The sequence below is a fragment of the Pyrgilauda ruficollis genome, unplaced genomic scaffold (genome assembly GCF_017590135.1).
Source record: "Pyrgilauda ruficollis isolate IOZ18807 unplaced genomic scaffold, ASM1759013v1 scaffold41, whole genome shotgun sequence".
NCBI lineage: Eukaryota > Metazoa > Chordata > Aves > Passeriformes > Passeridae > Pyrgilauda > Pyrgilauda ruficollis.
Genome location: NW_024525601.1, coordinates 3,601,414 through 3,621,649, shown reverse-complemented (window position 1 = coordinate 3,621,649; position 20,236 = coordinate 3,601,414). Strand labels below are relative to the sequence as shown.

Sequence of the window (20,236 nt, the reverse complement as noted above, 5' to 3'; positions counted from 1 at the left end):
GCTTTTCCCTAGAGCTGTCTGTTGAGATGGACAATGGCACTTGTCTCCCCATACACACAAGTTTCTTTACAGGAAACCTTTCCTTTTTCAGATGCACTTACACGGCCTGGCCACCGTGGTTCTCGGTTACCTGGCCTTTTGTCCCAGCAAGTGCCCTGATGGATCATTTCATCAGTAAAAATTCATACCATAATCATGAAATCTTTTTAATACAATTCAGTTTGCCGTAGCGTAGTTAATCCTGCCTTTTTAAAAGTATATACAAAACAAAAGAGGGTGTCTCAACATAAGTAAGCAGATGAAAAAGAAGTTAATGCTTTGGATGAAGGAAAACACTGTAAGGAAAGCTGAATTTTTGTTCTGCTGTGTACTTATTAAAAGTAATTGATACTCAGTGTCAACTCGCAAATCGTCAGAGTTTTAGTAAAAAAATAAAATACGCGTGGATAGATTTTCAGTGTGAAATTCACGAAATCAATAAAGCTGCCCCACTGAAAGCCAGGGTAAATAGGTGAGGACTACAGGGGAGATTCCTCCTCAGACAGAAGGAGGATACGGTCAGAGATGTTGGAACATCAGGTGATGCTTTGCCAATCTGGAATGCTGAGTACTCATTGGAATAAAAGACTTCCTCCTTGGCTGCTATTCGAAAAACGTGAATTTATTTGACAGTGAAAAGGGTACATTCGCACTCCTCATGACAAAGCCCGAACGATCGAGGCTCTGCACACGGATGGACCTGTGAGCCACGCTCCTAAGAACCAGCCGCACCTAAGGAAGAGCCTGTTACTCACGTCTAGCCCAGATAAATTGTGGATGCCTCATTCCCACCTGCGCTCCAGCCCAGCTGGCTGGGGCTCTGAGCAGCCTGCCCAGCGGGAGGTGTCCCTGCCCATGGCAGGGGTTGGAACCAGATGATGTTTAAGCTCCCTTCCAACCCAAACCATTCTGTGATTCTGTGTTCCAGCACTTGGATTGTGGTGTCATACGAGAATGCTTACAATCAGCGTTTATTGTTTCTCCTAAAGGAGGACAAAACATAGGTGCAAGCAGTCCAAACATTAAAACCCCAAACAAGTGGGTAGGAAGGTAGGAAACACAGGGCTGACAAAACCCTCACTAGTTCCCTGCCATTTTCCGCTGTTACAGCTCTTGTTTCCGAAGGAATCTGTTTCCTCCACGCTGGTGCGTGCCACGAGAGGCTGGAACTCCCGCGGACACCCCCAGGCACCCCTGAGGCGGGTTTCCTGGCGGCCCAGGGCCGCTCCGGCGGGCCGGGACTCTCGGGACACCCGGGACAGCCTCCGCTTCCAGAGCGGGCACGCGCGCTGCGGGCGCGCCCCGGCGCATGCGCGCTGCGCGTCTCCTTGGCGTGGCGCGGCGGAGGGCGAGCCCGGGCCTCAAGGAGAGGGATCGGGAGAAGGAAGAGCAGCGGGAGCGGGGATCGCCGCCGCCGCCATGCTCCTGTGCGCTGCCCTGCGCGCCGCGGCCGCACGCTCGGTAAGGGCTCCGTGCCACCGCCGGCCGGGAGTCGGAGAGGCCGCGGGACAGCGGGGAGGCCGCGGCGGGGCGGGGGAAGGGGGCCTGAGGGTAGGTCGGTGCCTGGAATCCCGGTCTGTGGACCGCGGACCCGCTGTCCCGGCTCTTCTGCAAAGACGGCCTGGTCAGCTCAGTCTTTCTAGCAGCGGGTCGCGCAGGTGCACCCGCAGTGTAGTGTCACAGGATGGTGGCAGCCTGTCCCTGTCATATGCCTGTCCCATCCCTGGGAGCGTTCGGGGCCGGGTTGGATGGGACTCTGAGCAGCCCGGTCTGGTGGAAGGTGTCCCCGCCCATGGCAAGGGATTGGAAAGACATGATCTTTAGGTCCCTTCCACCCTAAACCGTTCTGTGATTCTACTTTAAGAAAGCTCAAAATTGCTCAAGAGTTAAGTATAAAAATAAACGTAATTTAATATAAAAATAATTTTTAATAGACTAAATACTTGGGGTAGAATTATAAAATCTTACTAATACCGGCCAGAATCTAGAAATCTTGATCTGTTCTGGCATGTCAGAGAGTACAGAGAAGAGTTGAACAGAACTTGCTTATGGGTCTGTGTTCTGTTCATTCTTCAGCTTTGTGTTTACATTTGCCCTCCTGTGCAAATGTAAACACAAAAAAGTTCTCAGCATTTCGTTTGATAAAAGCTGAAGAAGCATGCAAATGCTTACTGGAGAACTTCAGTAGCAGTAATGGTTTCTGCAGAGTTTATATCAGATGCTATGTAAAGTCACAAATTGGGAAATTCTTCATTAAATGTTGGATTAGAATTTGTGTTCAAGGCACTTTAATTAAACAGTAGCAGAGTTCAGTCCTTTAATTTCTGCATTGTTTCAACTGGTCAAGGCAGGAGTCGAGAGATTTGCTCGCCTAATAGTACTCAGTAATATCTTCTTGACTTATTTTAAATGATTAGTGATAGCAGTAGAATTAATGGCTTACAGTTAGAATGGAAATCAGGCTGGTTCTGAAAGCAGCCACTAGCAGTATGTGCATTGTTAACACTGTACTTTGCTTGTAGGCAAGACAGATCCGATACTTGCATGGAACAGCAGAGCGCAATGCCACTGGAGCCTTATTTGTGGTAAATAATCTGCTTTACTCTCAGGGGGATGGGTCAGAAGAGTTTGGCATGTGCTGTTCCAAATCTGCCTAAAAGCTTCTGATAGGCAGAAATTTGCTATAGAAACCTACTGGCATTTACAAAGAAAAGGGCTTTTTTCTGTAGAACCTTCTATTAGAGTTGTAATGGAGTTTTATTTTATGTTTTATTTTAGTTTTTGTCTCTTGTGTTTCTTATATAGTGAAAATGCTCCGTAATTTGTATGTGATTGCAGATGAGATTTGCTTAAACTTTATTTCATTATAAACCAGTTCTTGTTTCCTTTATTTATTTGAGTTGAGTTTGTAATTCAATCTCATTAAACTTTTTGCAGGTGCAGTTTCTTGCTTTCTGAAATTTGCTGCAGAATTACCCATGGGCTCAGGTTCTAGCTGTGTTTACAGGAGTTGAAAAGTACAGTTCTTGTTCATGTTCTGTGTGATACAGCAAGTTGTACAATGAGTTGTAATTGAGGCCATTAAGCACTGTCATAAAAGGCATAAACAGTAGTAGTAATTGCAAAAAGTAAAAAGCCCTTGAATTTAAGTGTGTAAAGCAGCTGTGTTGTCTGTCTACCTCTGAAGAGAACCTGAAGCATCTCAACAGAGTGTGCATTTTCTCCCATTCTGCTCCATTCAGAGCTTTAGCTGGTCTGCAGTTTAACAGCTGAATAATTTGGCATCTTCCCAACACTTGGTAAAAATCAGCCCTTTACTAGAGAGTTGACCACTGTTGAAAACAGGTGCTCAGGATTTTAGGACACATTGTTGTTATTTCCTTTCTGCAGCTGTCTCTACAGCTTTAACCATAAAATGAAGTTAATAGGATCTCAGTATTATATGCTTTGTGTACTTTTCCAGAAATCTGAGCAGGAATTGGTGATTTACAGGGTGAGAGCTGGTGTTAAGGAATAGAGGAAATGCTGTAATCTGGCAAGTTTAGGAAACTTCAAGGGTAGTTGGAGGTTGGTGAAGAAAGGCAAAAGATGTCTTTGGCACCCTAATGGCACCTTTGGCTGTTATGTCTGACATTTGAAGCTAGATAGCTTTGTCAATTCAAGATCTATGTAATTGTTAAAATTATTTGCTGGAGGGGGGAGCCTGGTAACAAAGAAAGGCAAGTAGAAAAGCAGAGTGCTTTGCAGATGTTTATTTTATAGCATCACTGATGACTTATTCCGCAGCAGAATTTTTGCTAAAGGAGCATAAGAGCTTGGTTCTGTGTGGGTTTGGTTTTTTCCTTGTTGGTTTTTTTCTCAGCTGTTGTTTTTTGATAAGGTAATATTTGTTCTTCTCTGAAGTAAAAGGTAATGGGAAGAAGACAGTTGGATGTCACTGTATGTGTGTTTAATTGTTTGCCCTAACTGAACTCCAGATGCTACTTGAAATGGCATATTTCAAGGGAAATTTGTCCTGCTGGGTTGAGACAAAGACATTCTTTTTATCAACACCAGGTGTTCCTATACAATCAGAAAATTGGACTTCCCCTGGATTTCTATAGAGGAAAAAAAAATTGAAAGGGTTTTTTTTTTTTTAAATTACAAGCAGAATTGTCAAAAGTTTGTTTAAAAACTGCTTGTGCAGAACTAATGGGAGTAACTCAAATCTGTTGTGGTGGTTGTCTTAGTATGTCAGTTTACACACAAGTGTCATGGGTTTGTTTTACAAAGCTTATTGCTGCTGCTTCTTGCACTTTTCATGTATAAAATCTGTACATGAGGAAGGTAAATGCATACAGTGTATTTGTGTTGTAACAGCAGAGGACAAGCTAGCAAGGGACCTGGTTGTCATAAAATCTAATATTAAAAGGCATTTCTGATTTGCATGGCTGTGCTTCCCTTTGCAAACATGTTACATGTTAGCAGAAACACAAAGACATAAGAGAACTTCTGCTGAAATACCTTTGTATTCTGAAACACCCAGAAAGTTGAATTTAATGATTGAGAGAAAGGCTCTAAGTGCCATCACAGGTAGCTACATTACACTTCCAGTGAGAGGATATCAAGTACAAAATTAGGCAGATTGCTTGCCCATAGAAATGTAAGAGTGATGCTCCAAATCTCTACATTCTGATGGCTAGGGAAGGCCTGATTCCAGACACATTTATTATGATTACCTTTCTTCATTGAAACATGCATTCTTTATACTCTACTTTTACCTGATTTTAGCCTTCTTATCAGCTAAAACTTAGCTCTTGTACTTTAGTGTTTTCAATACATGGACTGAGTTTCCTTAACACATCGACAGCCTGATGTGGGCTTTGTCATAGGGCTGCACAGGGGGTTCAGCACCAAAGGTTGAAGAATTCCTGTATTTGAGTTTTAGTTACTTGTGAAGTTGGTCAGTGAGATACTTGTGTTTGAGACCACTTCCACCATTCTTAAAGAGGGGTTTATATCTTAGAGTTCTGTTGGAGTAGAGAATGTAGGGTAATTTCCCTTTAGAGGAGAAATAATGCATGTTTTTTCACTGCTGATTTGATATGGATTCTGAACAGGTTGTTGCCCTAAACATCGCCCCTGCAGACCACCCAGTTCTCTCATTTTGGTTTACAGTGTTTTGGACTGGTGTTTACCATAGGGCATAGGTCAAGTTTCAAGCCAGTGTTTCTGCAGTATACATGGAAACTAAATTATTCTGACTATTCTGTTGTAATTCTTCAGTACTCTTTAATAATTTTCTGTGTCAGAAAGACAGATGATTGGATCACTGGGAAAAAAGAAAGCATAATAATAAAATGGCCCAGGTCAGTGTAGCAAAAGGAATATGAGGTGACCATTCAGCAGCCTTAGTGGCTTCCATGGGAGTGCACTGGCATCTGTGGCTGGGTAGCCTTTGCAGTGAAGGTGTTCCTACTTAAATAGGCTCTGTTTCTGCAATATAAATGTGATAAAATCAACGTATGAGTGGAATGAAAACTTCACTTATGACTTTGGGAAATGGGGGAGCATGAGAAGAGACTTGGGAAAAGACTTGCATGGGGGGAGGGTGCAAAGAGGACAGAGCCAAGCTCATTTCAGTGGTGCCAGGTGACAAGGCCAGAGGCAATGACCTCAGAGAACATCAGGAAACACTTTTTCACTATGAGGGTGACAGAGCACTGGCACAGGTTGCCCACAGAGGTTGTGGAGTCTCCATTATTGGATAGATTCAGAAGAAGCCATCTGGACACAGTACTGGGCAAGCAGCTCTGGGTGTCCCTGCTGCAGCAGGGGAGTTTGACCCAGATGACCAGAAGAAGCCATCTGGACACAGTACTGGGCAAGGTTCCTTCCAAGGTTCCAGAGGTTCCTTCCAACTTCAACCACTCTGTAATTTAAAATAGTACTCTTTCCAGTACTGTTTTCTTATTTCTGATCTTGCTCTCTAGAATCTGTATCCTGAAAAACCATGGAAATGCACCCATGTTATTTAGGAGCATGTCAGTGTATGCGAGTATCAGATAAATGGCACATGGTCAGACAAATATAAGACTAGAGAACATATAAATTTCTAACTGCTCAGGAGTCCTAGAACTGTGTAAGCTCTTGGTGAAAACTATCAAACTTTCCATGGCCCACAATTAGATTAAGCCCTTTCAGGAAAAGGGAATATATAAAAGGTGACATGACTTATTTATTGCTCACCTCTGCTATAGCCTTTACAATATATCATGAAACCTTGCTACAGCTACACCTGTATTTTCCAGTATAAAGTCTTTATTTTTCTTCTTCACATGTAGGGCATTTAAGGATATCCGTTTAGAGATGATACACTGAAAAGAACAGCTGCTCCAGACAAAGAGGGAAATTTGTATAAATCAAATACGGGTATCTGCAAAAGCATTTGCCAAAGACAAAGTACAATTGCTAACTATCACATAGCTATGGAAGGCAAAATAATAGCAAAATAGGCATGCAGATTTGAGAAGGAAAAGCTAAGTTATGGAAATGCCATGAATTGTGGAATTGATCTGTGCAGCTAAGACATGGAAAGGTCTGTAAGGGAAAAAATAATAAAAGTTGTACATTATTTCCAATCAGTCTTCTCTCCATAAGCCTCTTTTTGAGAGCTTTTTTTACTCTTTTTCTACCAATAACATTGGTAGAAAACACTCACCAAGACTAAATATGGGTCATCAAATCCTTTATCTGGAAGGGTCAGTGCAAAATAATGGGAATTGTGTTCCTAAAAGGTCTTTTATGTTGTAAACCACACAATAAGCAAGAAATTAACACTAAATAAAATAGTAGTGTGTTCAAAGGGCATCATTCATCTTTCTGTAATTCCTGTTCTTATAGGAAAGTCGTCCTTGGTGAACTATTTATCCATGGTAGTTTTATATTGGATATGAAACTGTGGTGAGGGCACAATGCTTCAGACTGATGGTGGCAGTCGTATTGTCAGCTTTGGGATATAGACAGGATAAGCAAAGGTAATCCCTGGACAGACCAACAGATGTAATTGAAATATTTGCCCTTGCAATATTTCCATATTAAAATTTCTAAATCTGAGAATAGCTGTGGACCACACATGTTCTAAGTTCTTCACTGGTGATACATACTTCAGTATGCAGGTGTCTTGGCAGTGCTGAGGTTTTCATTAAATCCTTTGCTGCTTTGTAAGAAGGGTGTAGTGTGGCAACTGCAAAATCACCCTCGGTTGCTGGAGGAAATTATCCAGGTGGATGTCAGTCAAGGGGGCTTCTTTATTCTAAATACACTTCTAAAGCTTTTATTATTGGCTAGTTGTGGATTACTTCTAACATCAAGCCTCAGGTGTAGCTTGTATTTTCCCACAACCTTTCCCTTTGATTTGAAATTTTCTCAATTTGAAAACTGTATGAAGTTAAACTTAGCTATAGGTATTTAAAGGAAACCCAAATGAGCTGCTTAGAGACAGCTAAAAATTCTGTGCAGGAACATTTTCTGGTGGAAAAGGATTTTAGTTAGAACTAAGATTTGACTACAGGAAAATGTTACTTTTTTCAAGACCTCCAAATTTGCATTTTCTGAATATAGAAGAAATAATTAAAATTTGATGTTTCCCTAGAGAACCACCTTAAAAATAACTTGTTAGAATACCTTATTTTGGAAATACTAATTCAAAATTCTGCTTCTTGCATTTTGATTCAGAATTGTATATAAAATGAAAATGTTGAAATCCATTACAAATCAAAATAATACATTGAAATGGATTAATAATGTGTTTGAATGTGCAAATGTTTTAATTGTACAGCAAACTTCTTGATGAATTGTGGAGCTTTTTTAAAATTAATGTTTCATGTTAAAGGGAAAAATGAACTGTTGTTTTAGTCTCTTGTTTATTAAGGTATTAACCAGAGCGTTCTTACTCTTCCTATTGTAAATTTGAACATAATTATCAAACTGTATTAACAGTGTAAAAAATACGTATTTTGATAACAACACCATATATTTTCTCAATATATAATTTCATGTATTTCTCAGTAAATCTTTTCTTTAATAGGAAGTAATGGGAATAGGTTATGATTTTTAAGATCAATATCAATATTTTTGATAACTTTCCCAAATATATTTAATCACTTTAGTACTATGACATTTTTATGTGGAATACATAGTTTTTATTCAAGCAGCTCAACTGTAACTGTGTAATGAGAAGGTATTTTACAGCAGTAAATGTGTCCTGAATAATTTACTAATAACCCATTTTTACACATTTTTCTTCTTTTCCTGAAGCATAGAGATAGTCCTGAAAACAATCCAAATACTCCATTTGAGTTCACACCTGAAAACCTAAAGGTATGCAGACAAAAAAAAAAAAAAAAAAAGTTCAATACACAGACTTTGTGTTTAGAGCAGTACTGATTTGTTTTCCTTCTTTCCCTTTAACAAGCGAATAGAAGCGATCATTAACAACTACCCAGAGGGACACAAGTCTGCAGCTGTCATGGCAGTACTGGATTTGGCCCAAAGACAGCATGGATGGCTGCCCATATCAGCTATGAACAAGGTATTTAGTACTTGATTTTCTTTCAAGCATGATTTTATTGTTTTCTTTCAATATCTTACTAGAATATTAATATTAATTAATGAAAGCTTACTAACATGGGAATTTATATGTGGTGCAGAATTGTGAGAATTCCCTATGAGACTACATTTTTAAAATTACAAGGGAAAACTAACGCAGAAAAACTCAGGGCTCTGTTTATATAATATTAGCCCATTGCTAAAAACTACAGGCAGAACAAATAAAAAATGAGGTAAAACCTATTCAGATAGGCTCTTCTCCCAGAGTGGTCTTAGAATTAGGAACAGAGACTTGATTTTGTTCACTGCTGAATGTGGGGGAAGGAAAAAAAAGGTAATGTCAGTGGAGTTTTCTTGCTCCCAGATAAATGGCATTTCACACATTGCCTGGATTATACTTAATCTCTAGATCTGTAAGGACTCTGCAGAGCAGTGTTAGTGTAGTAGATGTCAGGAGTGTTGAGTAACCTCACAGCAAGTGCCCGGAAGACTTGTCAGGTTAATCATTGTTTCAAAATAACCAGGCCAGACAAATAACTACGCTGCTCCAAAGTGAGAGGCTGCATGACAGTAACCAAATACCAAGAAATAAAAAAATCTGGTTTATATTCATATGAATAAATCTGTTGTACTATGTGTTACCATCTGGCATACCATCAATTTTAAAGTGTAAAGTTTTAAATTCAATTTAAGGTGAAGATTGTGAGCATTAGAGGAATGATTGAAGGAGGTGAATGAGCATTTAAAGAAAGGCAATTTATGTCTGCTACAGTTTCTACAGCATAACATAAAGCCTCAAAGCTCCATTAATGCTGGCAGTGTATATTAGTTTTTTTAAGTTTGAGATTGATACTATGTTTAAAACGATCTTAAGGCTTTTAAGTGAACAAGTATTTTCCATGATTTGTTATTTGCCTGCTAGAGAAACTGGAACATAAAACAGTTACACTATTGAAACCAGAGCCAGTTCTCAACTTGAGCAGTTTGCCAGGGTTCCATGTTAATGAGATCAGGGATACTTGCACTAGAACTGGCTCCATGGAGATCATACTCCACTCCCTACTTATTAGCTGAGACAGGAATCTGCAGATGTAGCCCTGGTGTGTCACAGAACCCGAGGGAGACCTGCTCTGTGTGAATTAGATAAGCACAGTACCAGCCTACAAGTATTCCTTACTAAAAGGCTTCCATGGATTAGTGTGAGGAGGCTTGTACAGGTTGGTTCACTGGCACAGCCCAAGTGCAGTGTGAGCTGGAGCTGACAAGGAAAGCCCAAACCCAGCTGACTCCTCACATCCCCTTGTGTCTGACAAGAGATGCTGGAGGGGAGCTGACTCAGCTCCTTGCTGTGCAGATGCACGGCTTAGCGAAGTTTGTGCTCAAGCAGGGTGATGCCAGTCAGAGAACTCGGGTGTCCAGTCTTGGCACTTGGAATACATTTGTACTTTGATACCCACCCCCACCCTCCTCCTTACCTGTTACTGCTGACAGGACAGGTGCCTTCACTGAAATGGTTTGCTAAATGCCTTTACTGCTGCCCTCTGAGAATTCAATATAGTGTGGTTTTTCCTGTCACAGGTTGCTGAAGTTTTAGACATGCCTCCCATGAGAGTCTATGAAGTAGCAACCTTCTACACCATGTACAATCGCAAACCTGTTGGGAAATACCACATCCAGGTCTGCACCACCACGCCATGCATGCTGCGAGACTCTGACAGCATTTTAGAAGCCATTAAGAAGAAACTTGGTATGACGCAAATTTCTAATTTACTTCTTATATTTTTTTTTACCTTTGTTTAATGATCCTGAAGTAAAATTATTCATATAGTGGAAAATTGGCCTTGTTCAGCTTCATAAGGTTCACACGGACCCACCTCTTTGTCTTTTCAAGGTCCCTCTGGATGATAACGTGATGTTAACATAATTTTTGAATTTTCCATGGGAAAAGTCAATTGAGAATGGTGCATCATGGGATGCAAGGAGTACTCAGGGGTTTTGTTTGTAGGTTGGGGTTTTTTCCTCCTTTTTTGGGTGGTTATAGGGAGAAGAGAGGGTAAGATCAGCAACTGACAACTCTTCCCCTTCTACGAAAAGCTGTGTTAACTTTTTCTAAGAACGGGTGATAAGAGCTGCAGAACAGCTGCCAATTATCTGTTATTTCATATACTCTTTTGTCTGAAAAAAGCATATTTAGATGAAATGTCTTGTTACTGCATAGATAGCTTCATTTCTACTGAAACTCTCAGCTTGAGAAATCAAAGCAGTAAGAATGATTCTGTGGTTTCTACTGAGACAGGCCTAACTTACAACTTCCATTATTTCCAACTCCTTCCTACTAGTAAATGGAGGAAAACAGCTTTTCAGTATTCTTCCTTCCATGGAGTATTTTGTAGAAATTAGACTCTTGAGATGTTACTTGGACTAACTCACCTCTGGGGAAGGTCTGTATCTCTAGCAGTAGAACAGTAACATGCCATGGATGCTAAGTATGTATACAGCTCAGTAAATCATCTTTTGTGTAAAAACTTGCAAGTTGTTTATCAGTTTGTAGCTAACAATGTTTGGATGTTGGTTAATTTGGGAATATTCAACACTGTATATTACTGCATTTCCTATCAGCACATAAAAGCTGTGTGTCCCTATTTTTCCATTTTATTGTACTGATTACTAAAAATGTTCTTGAGTAGATCTGTTGTGTTTCTTAGAATTGTCATTTCATGGTTATTTTTCAATGATTCATACCTGTAAACAAGGTCTCAAAAATGTAGCTGAAAATTGACTTAATGGTTTATTAGAAACTTCTGTTTAATGGAATAATTTTGGACTCATTTAAGGGGGTTTAACTTTGCAGATGCTTTTAAGGCCCAACTACAAGTAATGCAATGATTCATGCTTTATTATTCTTGTTCATAACCATTGGTGAGCCTAATTAATTTATTGGTTTAGGTATTAAAGTTGGGGAAACAACACCTGATAAACTCTTCACGCTGATAGAAGTGGAATGTTTAGGTGCTTGTGTAAATGCACCAATGGTACAAATCAATGACAATTACTATGTAAGTACTGCATTCCCTTTTAAAATATTTAACTTCTTTGCTGGCTTACCTGTATTTTCCAGTTGTTCCAGACTGTGAAGTTGTGGTCAGTTTTCCAATTCCTATTGACAGGAAGAACTCATTTCCTACAGCATCTTTTAGTTTCTTGGCCTCTTGCTAGAACAGTTCATTTGTATCAGTGTATTTTTCATTCCAGTCACTGTCTGAGGATGCATTTTTCTGATTGTGGTCTGCCTGTAAATCTGGAATTTTTAAATAGGTATTTGATAAGCTTTTGAAAGCATTTTAAAGCAGTCTGTTAGAAAGTATGGACTAATTCAGTAAGTGTTGTCTTGAACTGTACCCAAATTTTTTTTTGTTGCAGACAACACCATTCTGCATGACATGTTATGTGTCATGGCATATGTGTAGTGGGTAGGCAGAGATCAGCTCCCTAATATCAGGAAGCTGAAAACACAAACCCTTGGCTTGCATCAACATTGTTTGTTTTAGCAAATTTCTGCAACTACACATGAAATAAAGTCTCAACATTAAAATGACAGTAAACTTTTCAGTTTTCCTCATTCTTTAAGCTACTATGTATGTTAATGGATAGGATCAAAATTACCTGTGCTAGAGTCACGCTGATCTGATAAATTTGAAGTGTTGCATTTTGAGTAACTGATGACTCAGTTTTGTCAATTATTTAATTTTTTGTTTTACAGGAAGATTTGACACCCAAAGATATTGAAGACATAATTGATGAGCTAAAGGCTGGCAAAGTTCCCAAACCAGGCCCAAGGTATGCTATCTTTATAATAAGCTATAATATATAATTGCCTGTATTTATAAATTATTGTATTGGTCACCTACACGAAGGGTGATTCTTCTGAGAAACTAAATTACTTTTCCAGCGATTTGAGTTCACAGCCTACAGCTAAAAAGCATTCCTTAATTTACTGAACAGAAGTGCATGCATTCAAAGCCAAAACAAACTGGAAAGAACTGAGAATTTGCATGTTCTTGATGACTGACCAGAGGAAGATGGAATGTGAAAACATGAATTCTGATTTGTCTTAGTAATTAATAGGTACTTAGTAGGTGAATGATGTCACCTGTTGGAATTTTTGTCTAGATCTTTTAAACCAACAAATTCCTGTTGGTTGGCTGGTTTGTTGGGTTTTTTCTGATTTCTGATAAAACCCAAAGATTGTAAGTTGGTGAGAGGGATGTTACTGCTGAACTTTTCTGTTATTTCCTGCTGTTCTTTGTTAGCCCACCAAGTTTGTGTCAGTGGGGAAATTAATTTGACATGGGTGTTACCTATTCCTATTGTTTCTATAAAGATGTTTTGAATACAAGAACAGTAATCTTACAACAGTTACAGTTTCAAAAAAACACAGGGAAGCACCTATAAAAAAACTGTGATTGATAAAATTTGATGGTGCCTGGCCAACCTATACGTGAATATAAAAGAAAACAAGTGGTCCTAGCTTGCATTTCAGTTATGAATTTTTTTTTTGTCACTACTTGGATTTGGAATCCTTTCACTTTAACAGCTACATCACACTTTTTCTGAAGGTTGAATGGGAAGAACAAAACAAAAAATAGTGGCTTCATCCTTAAGTCAGATTTGTGACTGTCTTCTATCCAATAATTAAACAGAATCTGAGTTGTTGTCAATACTAGCAATGAATAAACTCCTTTCATTTTTCAGGAGTGGACGTTTTTCTTGTGAGCCAGCTGGTGGCCTTACTTCCCTGACTGAACCACCCAAAGGACCAGGTTTTGGAGTTCGAGATGACCTCTAAAGATTTTTGTAATATAAGATGAACTGTCTGAAAAGAATAAAGTATCTTCAATCTCAGTAAAGTTATGTACATTCTAATGTTTTGGTTTTTTATAAAACCCCAGCAGTTAGACTATCTAACTTACTGTGCTTTGACTACAGTCTAATCATAATTCCAGACTGTAAGAAAAGTGATTCTATAGACTGTATAAAGTGTCTCCCTGAAAGTGTCCACTTACAGTCAATGAGAGATGAAAAGTTGCATCTTTTGATCTGTCCTTGAAAATTCTTTCAATGTTTATTGCAGAAGCAACAAACCTAAATTACAAATCAAGCAAATAGACAAGGAACGAAACTGAAAGGAGATTATCTGACAAAACTTCATCATGTTACTTTTATTGGCAATTTATAATCAAACAAACACACACAAACAAGAAAGGTTATCTGAGCCGTGTTGTACATAAAATCGCGTAGCTTCAGTTAGAAGTGGTTCTTCTTAAAAGCTTAATTCTTCTTAGTATCATTCTGTAATCAGGAAAAATGTAAAGTCCCAAAGACCAGTAGTACTCTACTAAAAGAATTAATAGCAACCAAAACCAACTAACTTCCTTTGTAAGTTTATTTAATACAGACAAGGCATGGAATTGGGGGAAGACAGAATAGATCAGAACAGTTCAACATGTGCTTAAGGGTAGTAATATCTGACACTGGATCTTTGATTCACAGATCCTTCTTTGACCTTATTACTGTGCACCAGCTACTTTCAAGAACTAATCTGTGTGAAATTGAGGAATTTCTTTGAATATAAAAACGATGAAGATAATTTTTTTAAAACTTGACTGCATACCTGTACTTGTAAAACTGGGCAAATGCTTTAGCTATACCAACATACATTTCCATGCAAATTAGGAAATGTGGACATATCGGTCATCTTGAGACCATACTGTGTCTGTCTCTTCTCAAATCTGCCATGGAACTTACATTTGTATTACAACTGACAAGATAGATGAAGCTTAACTCTATCATTTATAATTTTATTCTGTATTATGTTTACTTTGTTTTGATAATCTGATTAATAGTACTTCACCAAACTATTCTCCCTCTTTGGAGTTAAATTGTGTTTTTAATATTACCTGCAAAATGGCTATCTCATGAAGTCTATTCATGCACCACCTTTATTTCAACATGCTCTGTGAAGTTCCTTCACACACCATTAAAAAAGCAGTATTGCTGTTGGTAGTTCTGGGAAGATAATGTATCTGTAAATAATTTGTATGAGAAATTTGCTATCTCTTCCATATTAATATATTTATAAAATGAAATAATAGAATTGCATACAAATGGAAAAGAAAATTCAATAAATACATACAACTCATGAGTGAAGCAGTTTCCAAACAAGCATAAGAAAAATCTTGTGTAGAAGTAGTACAGAACATAACACACAGGAGGAAATAGTACACGGATTGAAATCTTATCTGTCATTTCAAGTCTCTGAATGCTCTTCTGAAAGGTCACTCCATGTTTGTAATAGCCTCAGGCCTTGTAGCAGGCCAGGCATCTGGCATTTTGTGGCACTTCTCTAGAGACATGAGGCAGACAGCATCTCACATCTTGATGCAAAGACAGATTCATTTTAGTATTCCAGTCTGACTATGCTTTGTTCCATTTTAACAGCAAAGCTGTATTCTAGTTCATACAACCTTACCTTATTCTAACCTTTGAAGTATATGTTGAATACAAGTGAGGATGTTGCCTGCATTGTGGAACTGTACTGTGCTACAGTTATTTATGGTTTTGTATGTAACAGTGAAATCCCATGGGATTGCATAATTGTGTTGAAGGGAAACATAGTTTTGGACCTGCCGAGGTTGAAACATCCAACTATACAAAAACAAAGCTCCAGAATGCCAGACTCCACTCATTTTTAAAGCCACACAGAATTTGTAGCCTTATCCCACTTTTCTCCCCAGTTTATTCCATCTGCACGTGACAATTTTGATGTTTGTCTCAGGAGCAGAACATGGACCTCCACAGTTCCCATATTTTGGAGATTGTTAGTGATGTTCCACAAACAAGCTGTCAGTCATTTTGATGCAACATGTGAGAATCTGCCAATCACTTGACTAGAATAGGATAATTTACATTATCCCTACTGCACGGCACAAATCTGATACATCACTCTTTAAATTGAGTACTGGAGGGCAGCTACAGGACTGTCAAATGATTGTAGACAAGTAAGAAAATAACTATTACTTTTCTCTCCCATCTTACCCTCTTCATTCATTAATCAATTAATATGAGGCTTTATAGTCCTGGTTTCTCCTCAAAAAAGTATGGGCAATCGTATTAAATGGTTAAAAAAAATTAAATCACACCTTGCGTTATTTCAGGTTTTGATGAAATTTGAACATTTCAAACATCTCAAGTAGAAATACATATTTTGCATTATTTGTTAGATGTAGCTGTTTACTATATACAATAAATTATTTTCAGAATGGTAACTTATGCAGGATTGTGATGAGAATTAGCAAGGTGATCATTATGAAAGAGTTTCAGGATAGTGCAAGAATTGATGCATCCCAGTTCTCTGTTTTGTTTTTCAATAGATGTAGATAATACCTTGTGCTTGCTTTTACTAGTATTAAAAATGTATATTTTAGTATATACATTTGCAGTAGGGCATTTTTGGTAACAACTATTAACAGGACAGAATTGTCATTTTCCTCAATAGCAGAGGGTCACTAATATTAATTCTAGGCAGTAGCACTAACCTGTCAGATAAAAGACAATTGCAATTCTACTGTTTCAATCAAGTTAATATCCTGGACTACAAGAGTACTGGGCGGTGAGTTAAGCAAAATATGAGTCAACTACTGCATCAGTCCACACATTCCTGAAACTGTTACTGCAGCACCAAAAGAACTGATTCTGTGTTTTCAGTGGTCTTGTTTGCCTCTCCTGAATGAGGCAAAAAGTAAAGAAGTCACATACTATATTAAATCTCTAAAAGTGGAAGATACAGAAGTAAAAGAAAGTGGGGAAGGAAAAAAAAAGACTGCCTTGAGAAGATTTTAAAACAGGTAGTCTTGAGAAAGGAAATGTGATTTAAGACATAGAAGCACAAGACACCAAAAGAATCCATTGGACTACAAGAGTGGGAGATGATGATTCTTTCCTTTGGTGAAGACAGAAGGAAGTGTGGAGTAATGGCACCACACACTGCCAGAAAAATGTTATCTGGAAAAGTGTTCTGTCATTAAATAGGGAGAAGCAGTGCAATCCCATTCCACCTGTGCAGGATGTCTGCTGGCCCCACGGGCTGACCTGCCAGTTACCTCCTAGAGGCTGGTGCACATGCTCTCACCTGTGTGGCATCCTGTGAGTTCTTATGGCAGATTTTGGTACTGCAGTCTGAAATTTTCAGTCCTTCAGTTACTAGACTGAATGACACAGTTCCACCAGATGCTGGACCTGTTTGTCCTAAGACCAGCAGTTCACAGGGCTGGTGACACAGGACGGGAGGGCAGATCAAGGGAAGTCCTACGCACACCAACACCATGCAGCTACAAAAGCATCTTGCAGCTGTGCTAGATGTAACAGGGAGGGGCTGCTGCAAACAAGGGCAAGAAACAAATGTAGGGGCAGCAACTAGTGGTCAACTGACTGATGCTTTTCATTAGTCCAAACAGTAGTTTTACAAACAGCTTAAGGAACAGTATATTTTCCAGTTACTGACAGATATTATTATCAGATCATAACATCTGCTTGCTCATGAGAATCCTTTCCCATTACCTCAGTGCTGGTTATGAATACCTAACACACACCAAACTGGAACTCCACACTACTCATGCACAAGGAACAAAATGCAGCACCACAAAGCAGGCCACACCTGTAGCCTGTCATATTTTACAGTGTGGATCCATGTATAATACTATGGAAAAAAAAAAACCTCTGCCTTTGCAAACTGCTCTTGCTCCATTTATGCAGACATTCCACAGGCTGTCTGCTACTCAATGAGTTTTCCACTTCTAGAGATAACTGCTGCCATCAACCAAACACAAAAGAATACAAAGGCAACTCCCTTTGTGACATGGTCACTCAGCTGAGAGCTGTTCCTGGCCACCAGACAGTACGCACTGTACACTAACCAAATAATCAAATTAAAGTGAAGGCAGTTGCTTTACAACACAAATTATCTGTACCAGCATTTGTACAGGAAGATTGTGAAAGCAAATGAGAGAAGTTTGTCTGAACAGTAAAACGTGGAACATGGGAATATGAGAGATTTTTGATGCTCTCCTCTATTCATGCTGGTACATCATGGGGAGGATCAGAATAAATGGCAAGTCCACACAATAGGTGTCCGCAATCAAAGTTATCGTTTCATACTGAAAAAAACCCACTTTTCTGATGAATAAGAAGTATTAAAGAATTTCTACCCAGTAATAGATTAAAGCAATCCAATAGCAGTGACCACAGCAATTAAAACTATGCTAAAGGCCTTTGTTTAGCTGCCTTGTCAAAATACACCCGGCAGCCCTCCAGCACCTCCCAGAAGCGATCTGGAGAGCACCCCTCGAGAACCCACGAGTAGAGCTCCAGACGTGCTCCTTAAGTCCTGCCACATACTACTGTTGTCACAAGCAGATGCAAAACCTTTCACGAGTGCAGATGAATGACCCCCTTCCAAGGCTACAACTACGGCTACATCGTCAGTCAACTCCGTAACCCCTTACATGTCTTTATATGTCGTCTGGCTCATTTGTACAAGCAGAACACGCCCAAAAAAACAGTTTGGAAACCTAGAAGTTGTCTTGTCCTGCAGAGGCGGGAGGATGGGAATTGTGCCTGAGTGGGGGGTGGGGGACGCAGCACTGACCAGACCCCCAGGCGCGGCGGGATCTGCATCCCACAGCCTTTGGCGAAAGCGAACGGCCACCCCGGGCTTTCCGGCACCGCGCCACACGCACCTGCGTCCGGGGGCTTCTCCCAAAAACTGCGGGGCCTTTAGCCGCAGTCCCTCCGTACCCGCTAGCGCCCGGTGACGGGAGACAACACAGGATGGAACGGGAGGGGCAGCGCCCGCCGCGCACGCGCACAGCGCCCGATAGTCAAAACTCACTGCGCCATCACCGCCGGAAAAACCCCTCCCCGGGGAGGGGGCGGCAGCGGCAGGACAGGGCGAGGCGAAGCGGGGCGCGCTGGTGGCTGTAGGTCGGCTCCCGTCCCGCGGCACGGACCGGAAAAGCTCTCGTCCGCCACCTCGCCGTGACCAGCCAGAGCCGCCGCCGCCGCCATTTCCAGAAGGTTCCAGCGGCCGCAGCCCAAGAGGATGCGCGGCTGCCCCCCGCAACCCCCCCGACGCGCATGCGCATTGCTCGCGCCCTAGTCCTCGTCCCAGCCCCGTCCGTGTGTGGCATCCCGCGAACCCGTTATTTCCCGTCGCCCTGCGGGCGTTCGCGCCCGTCTCCTTCGGGATGGGGACGGCACTGGGAATGGCGAGAAGCGGTGCGCTGCCCACCTCGCCCCGAGCGCTCTGTCGTTGGCAGCGGCACCGCTCGCCCGCGTCCCGTGCCCTGCGCGAGGCCCACGTGGGCGGCGCGCGGCCAATGGGAGCGCCGCTGGGAGGGGGGCGGGGGGAGCCGAGCGGCGGCGCGGGGTGTGAGGAAAGGAGGGAGGGAGAGAGGGAAGAAGAGAGAGACGGGGAGAGAAGGAAGGGAGGAAGGAAGGTGAAGGAAAGAAAGGAAGGAAGGAAGGAAGGAAAAAAGAAAGAAGGAAAGAAAGAAAGAAAAAAGGGCGGGCGGGCGGGGTGTTTGCAATCCCCGGAGCCGCGGCTGAGCCTCAGCCCCTGAGCACTGCGGGCGGCACTCGCTGCCCTGCCCGATTCCCCGCGGCCGCGCCGTCCACAGACAGCAGCAGCAGCAGGAGGAGGAGGAGGACGCGTCCCGCTGCCGTGCTCCCGGGAGAAGGTAAGGACTGGAGCGCACCTTCCCAGCGCGCGGCGGGAACCCCCGGCCCCACCCGGTGCCCGCGGGGTGCCGCCCCCTTGTCCCTGAGCCCGGGGAGCGCCCACCCGGTGCCCGCCTCGGCGGTGTCAGCGCTGCCGCCGTGTCCCCCCGGGCAGCGGACACCGCGCCTCCCGCCCTGCTCCGTCCGGCCGCGCTGTCAGCCCGTCAGCGCCGCGGCGGGGGCCATGGCCGCCGCTGTCACCGCCTGGCCCGCAGAGCCTGGCCCCTGCCCCGCCGCCCGGCGTGAGGGGCCCGCCGCCTGCGGGAGGTTGCCGCGGGAGGCAGGGCCGGGAACGTGCGGGGAAGGGAGTGAGTGAGGCGGCACGGGCGAGCGGGGCGCGGGTGCCGAGGGCGGCATGGCAGTGTACACACACATAGCACCCAGACACACACGCACATAACACACACGCCCCGCCTCCGTGTCGGGAATTTCGGCTGCTCCCTGCGGCCTCGGGAGTTGCTCCGTCGGTGCCGGCCCCGCCGAGGCTGCCTGGCAGCTCGGCAGGATAACGCGTTCCCTGCCTTCCCTGCCAGCGCCAGGCAGCCGCCGATGTGCATGAAGCGCGGCAACTCGCGCTGCACAGGTGACAGCAGGCAACAAAGGAAGGGCAAGGAATGAGAGAATGCCAGGCTCAGTTCTTCATTCTAGTTCCTGTCAGACTCTCGAGGTACCACTGATAATATTCAGTCCTGTTTGCTTGGGATTTTTGTTTTGGTGGAAGGTTTTTTGGTTTGGGTTTTTTTTTTTTTTTTTTTTTTTTTTTTTTCTCTTAAGG

General features: G+C 42.0%; 3 protein-coding genes across 5 annotated transcripts in view; 2 read left to right on the top strand and 1 right to left on the bottom strand.

Annotated features, from left to right (window-relative positions):
• Window positions 1-1,343: 1,343 nt before the first annotated feature.
• Window positions 1,344-13,535, top strand: NDUFV2 (NADH:ubiquinone oxidoreductase core subunit V2). Its single transcript, XM_041477643.1, has 8 exons — window positions 1,344-1,500; window positions 2,562-2,624; window positions 8,338-8,400; window positions 8,495-8,611; window positions 10,207-10,375; window positions 11,575-11,684; window positions 12,389-12,465; window positions 13,381-13,535. Exons 1-8 carry the CDS (start codon window positions 1,459-1,461, stop codon window positions 13,472-13,474), a joined length of 735 nt encoding a protein of 244 aa, XP_041333577.1. The 5' UTR covers window positions 1,344-1,458; the 3' UTR covers window positions 13,475-13,535.
• Window positions 13,536-13,649: 114 nt separating this feature from the next.
• Window positions 13,650-20,018, bottom strand: LOC121358985 (translation initiation factor IF-2-like). The gene is made up of 3 exons (XM_041477599.1): window positions 19,854-20,018; window positions 18,423-19,504; window positions 13,650-13,770 (listed from the first exon to the last, which is right to left on the bottom strand). Exons 1-3 carry the CDS (start codon window positions 20,016-20,018, stop codon window positions 13,650-13,652), a joined length of 1,368 nt encoding a protein of 455 aa, XP_041333533.1.
• ANKRD12 (ankyrin repeat domain 12) overlaps window positions 19,279-20,236 on the top strand; it is a 58,904-nt gene continuing 57,946 nt past the window's right edge. For all 3 annotated transcript variants that reach the window (XR_005955982.1, XR_005955981.1, XM_041477638.1), the window contains exon 1: window positions 19,279-19,421. The gene's annotated coding sequence lies outside the window, so the exon portion shown is untranslated. The remainder of the gene's footprint in view (window positions 19,422-20,236) is intronic.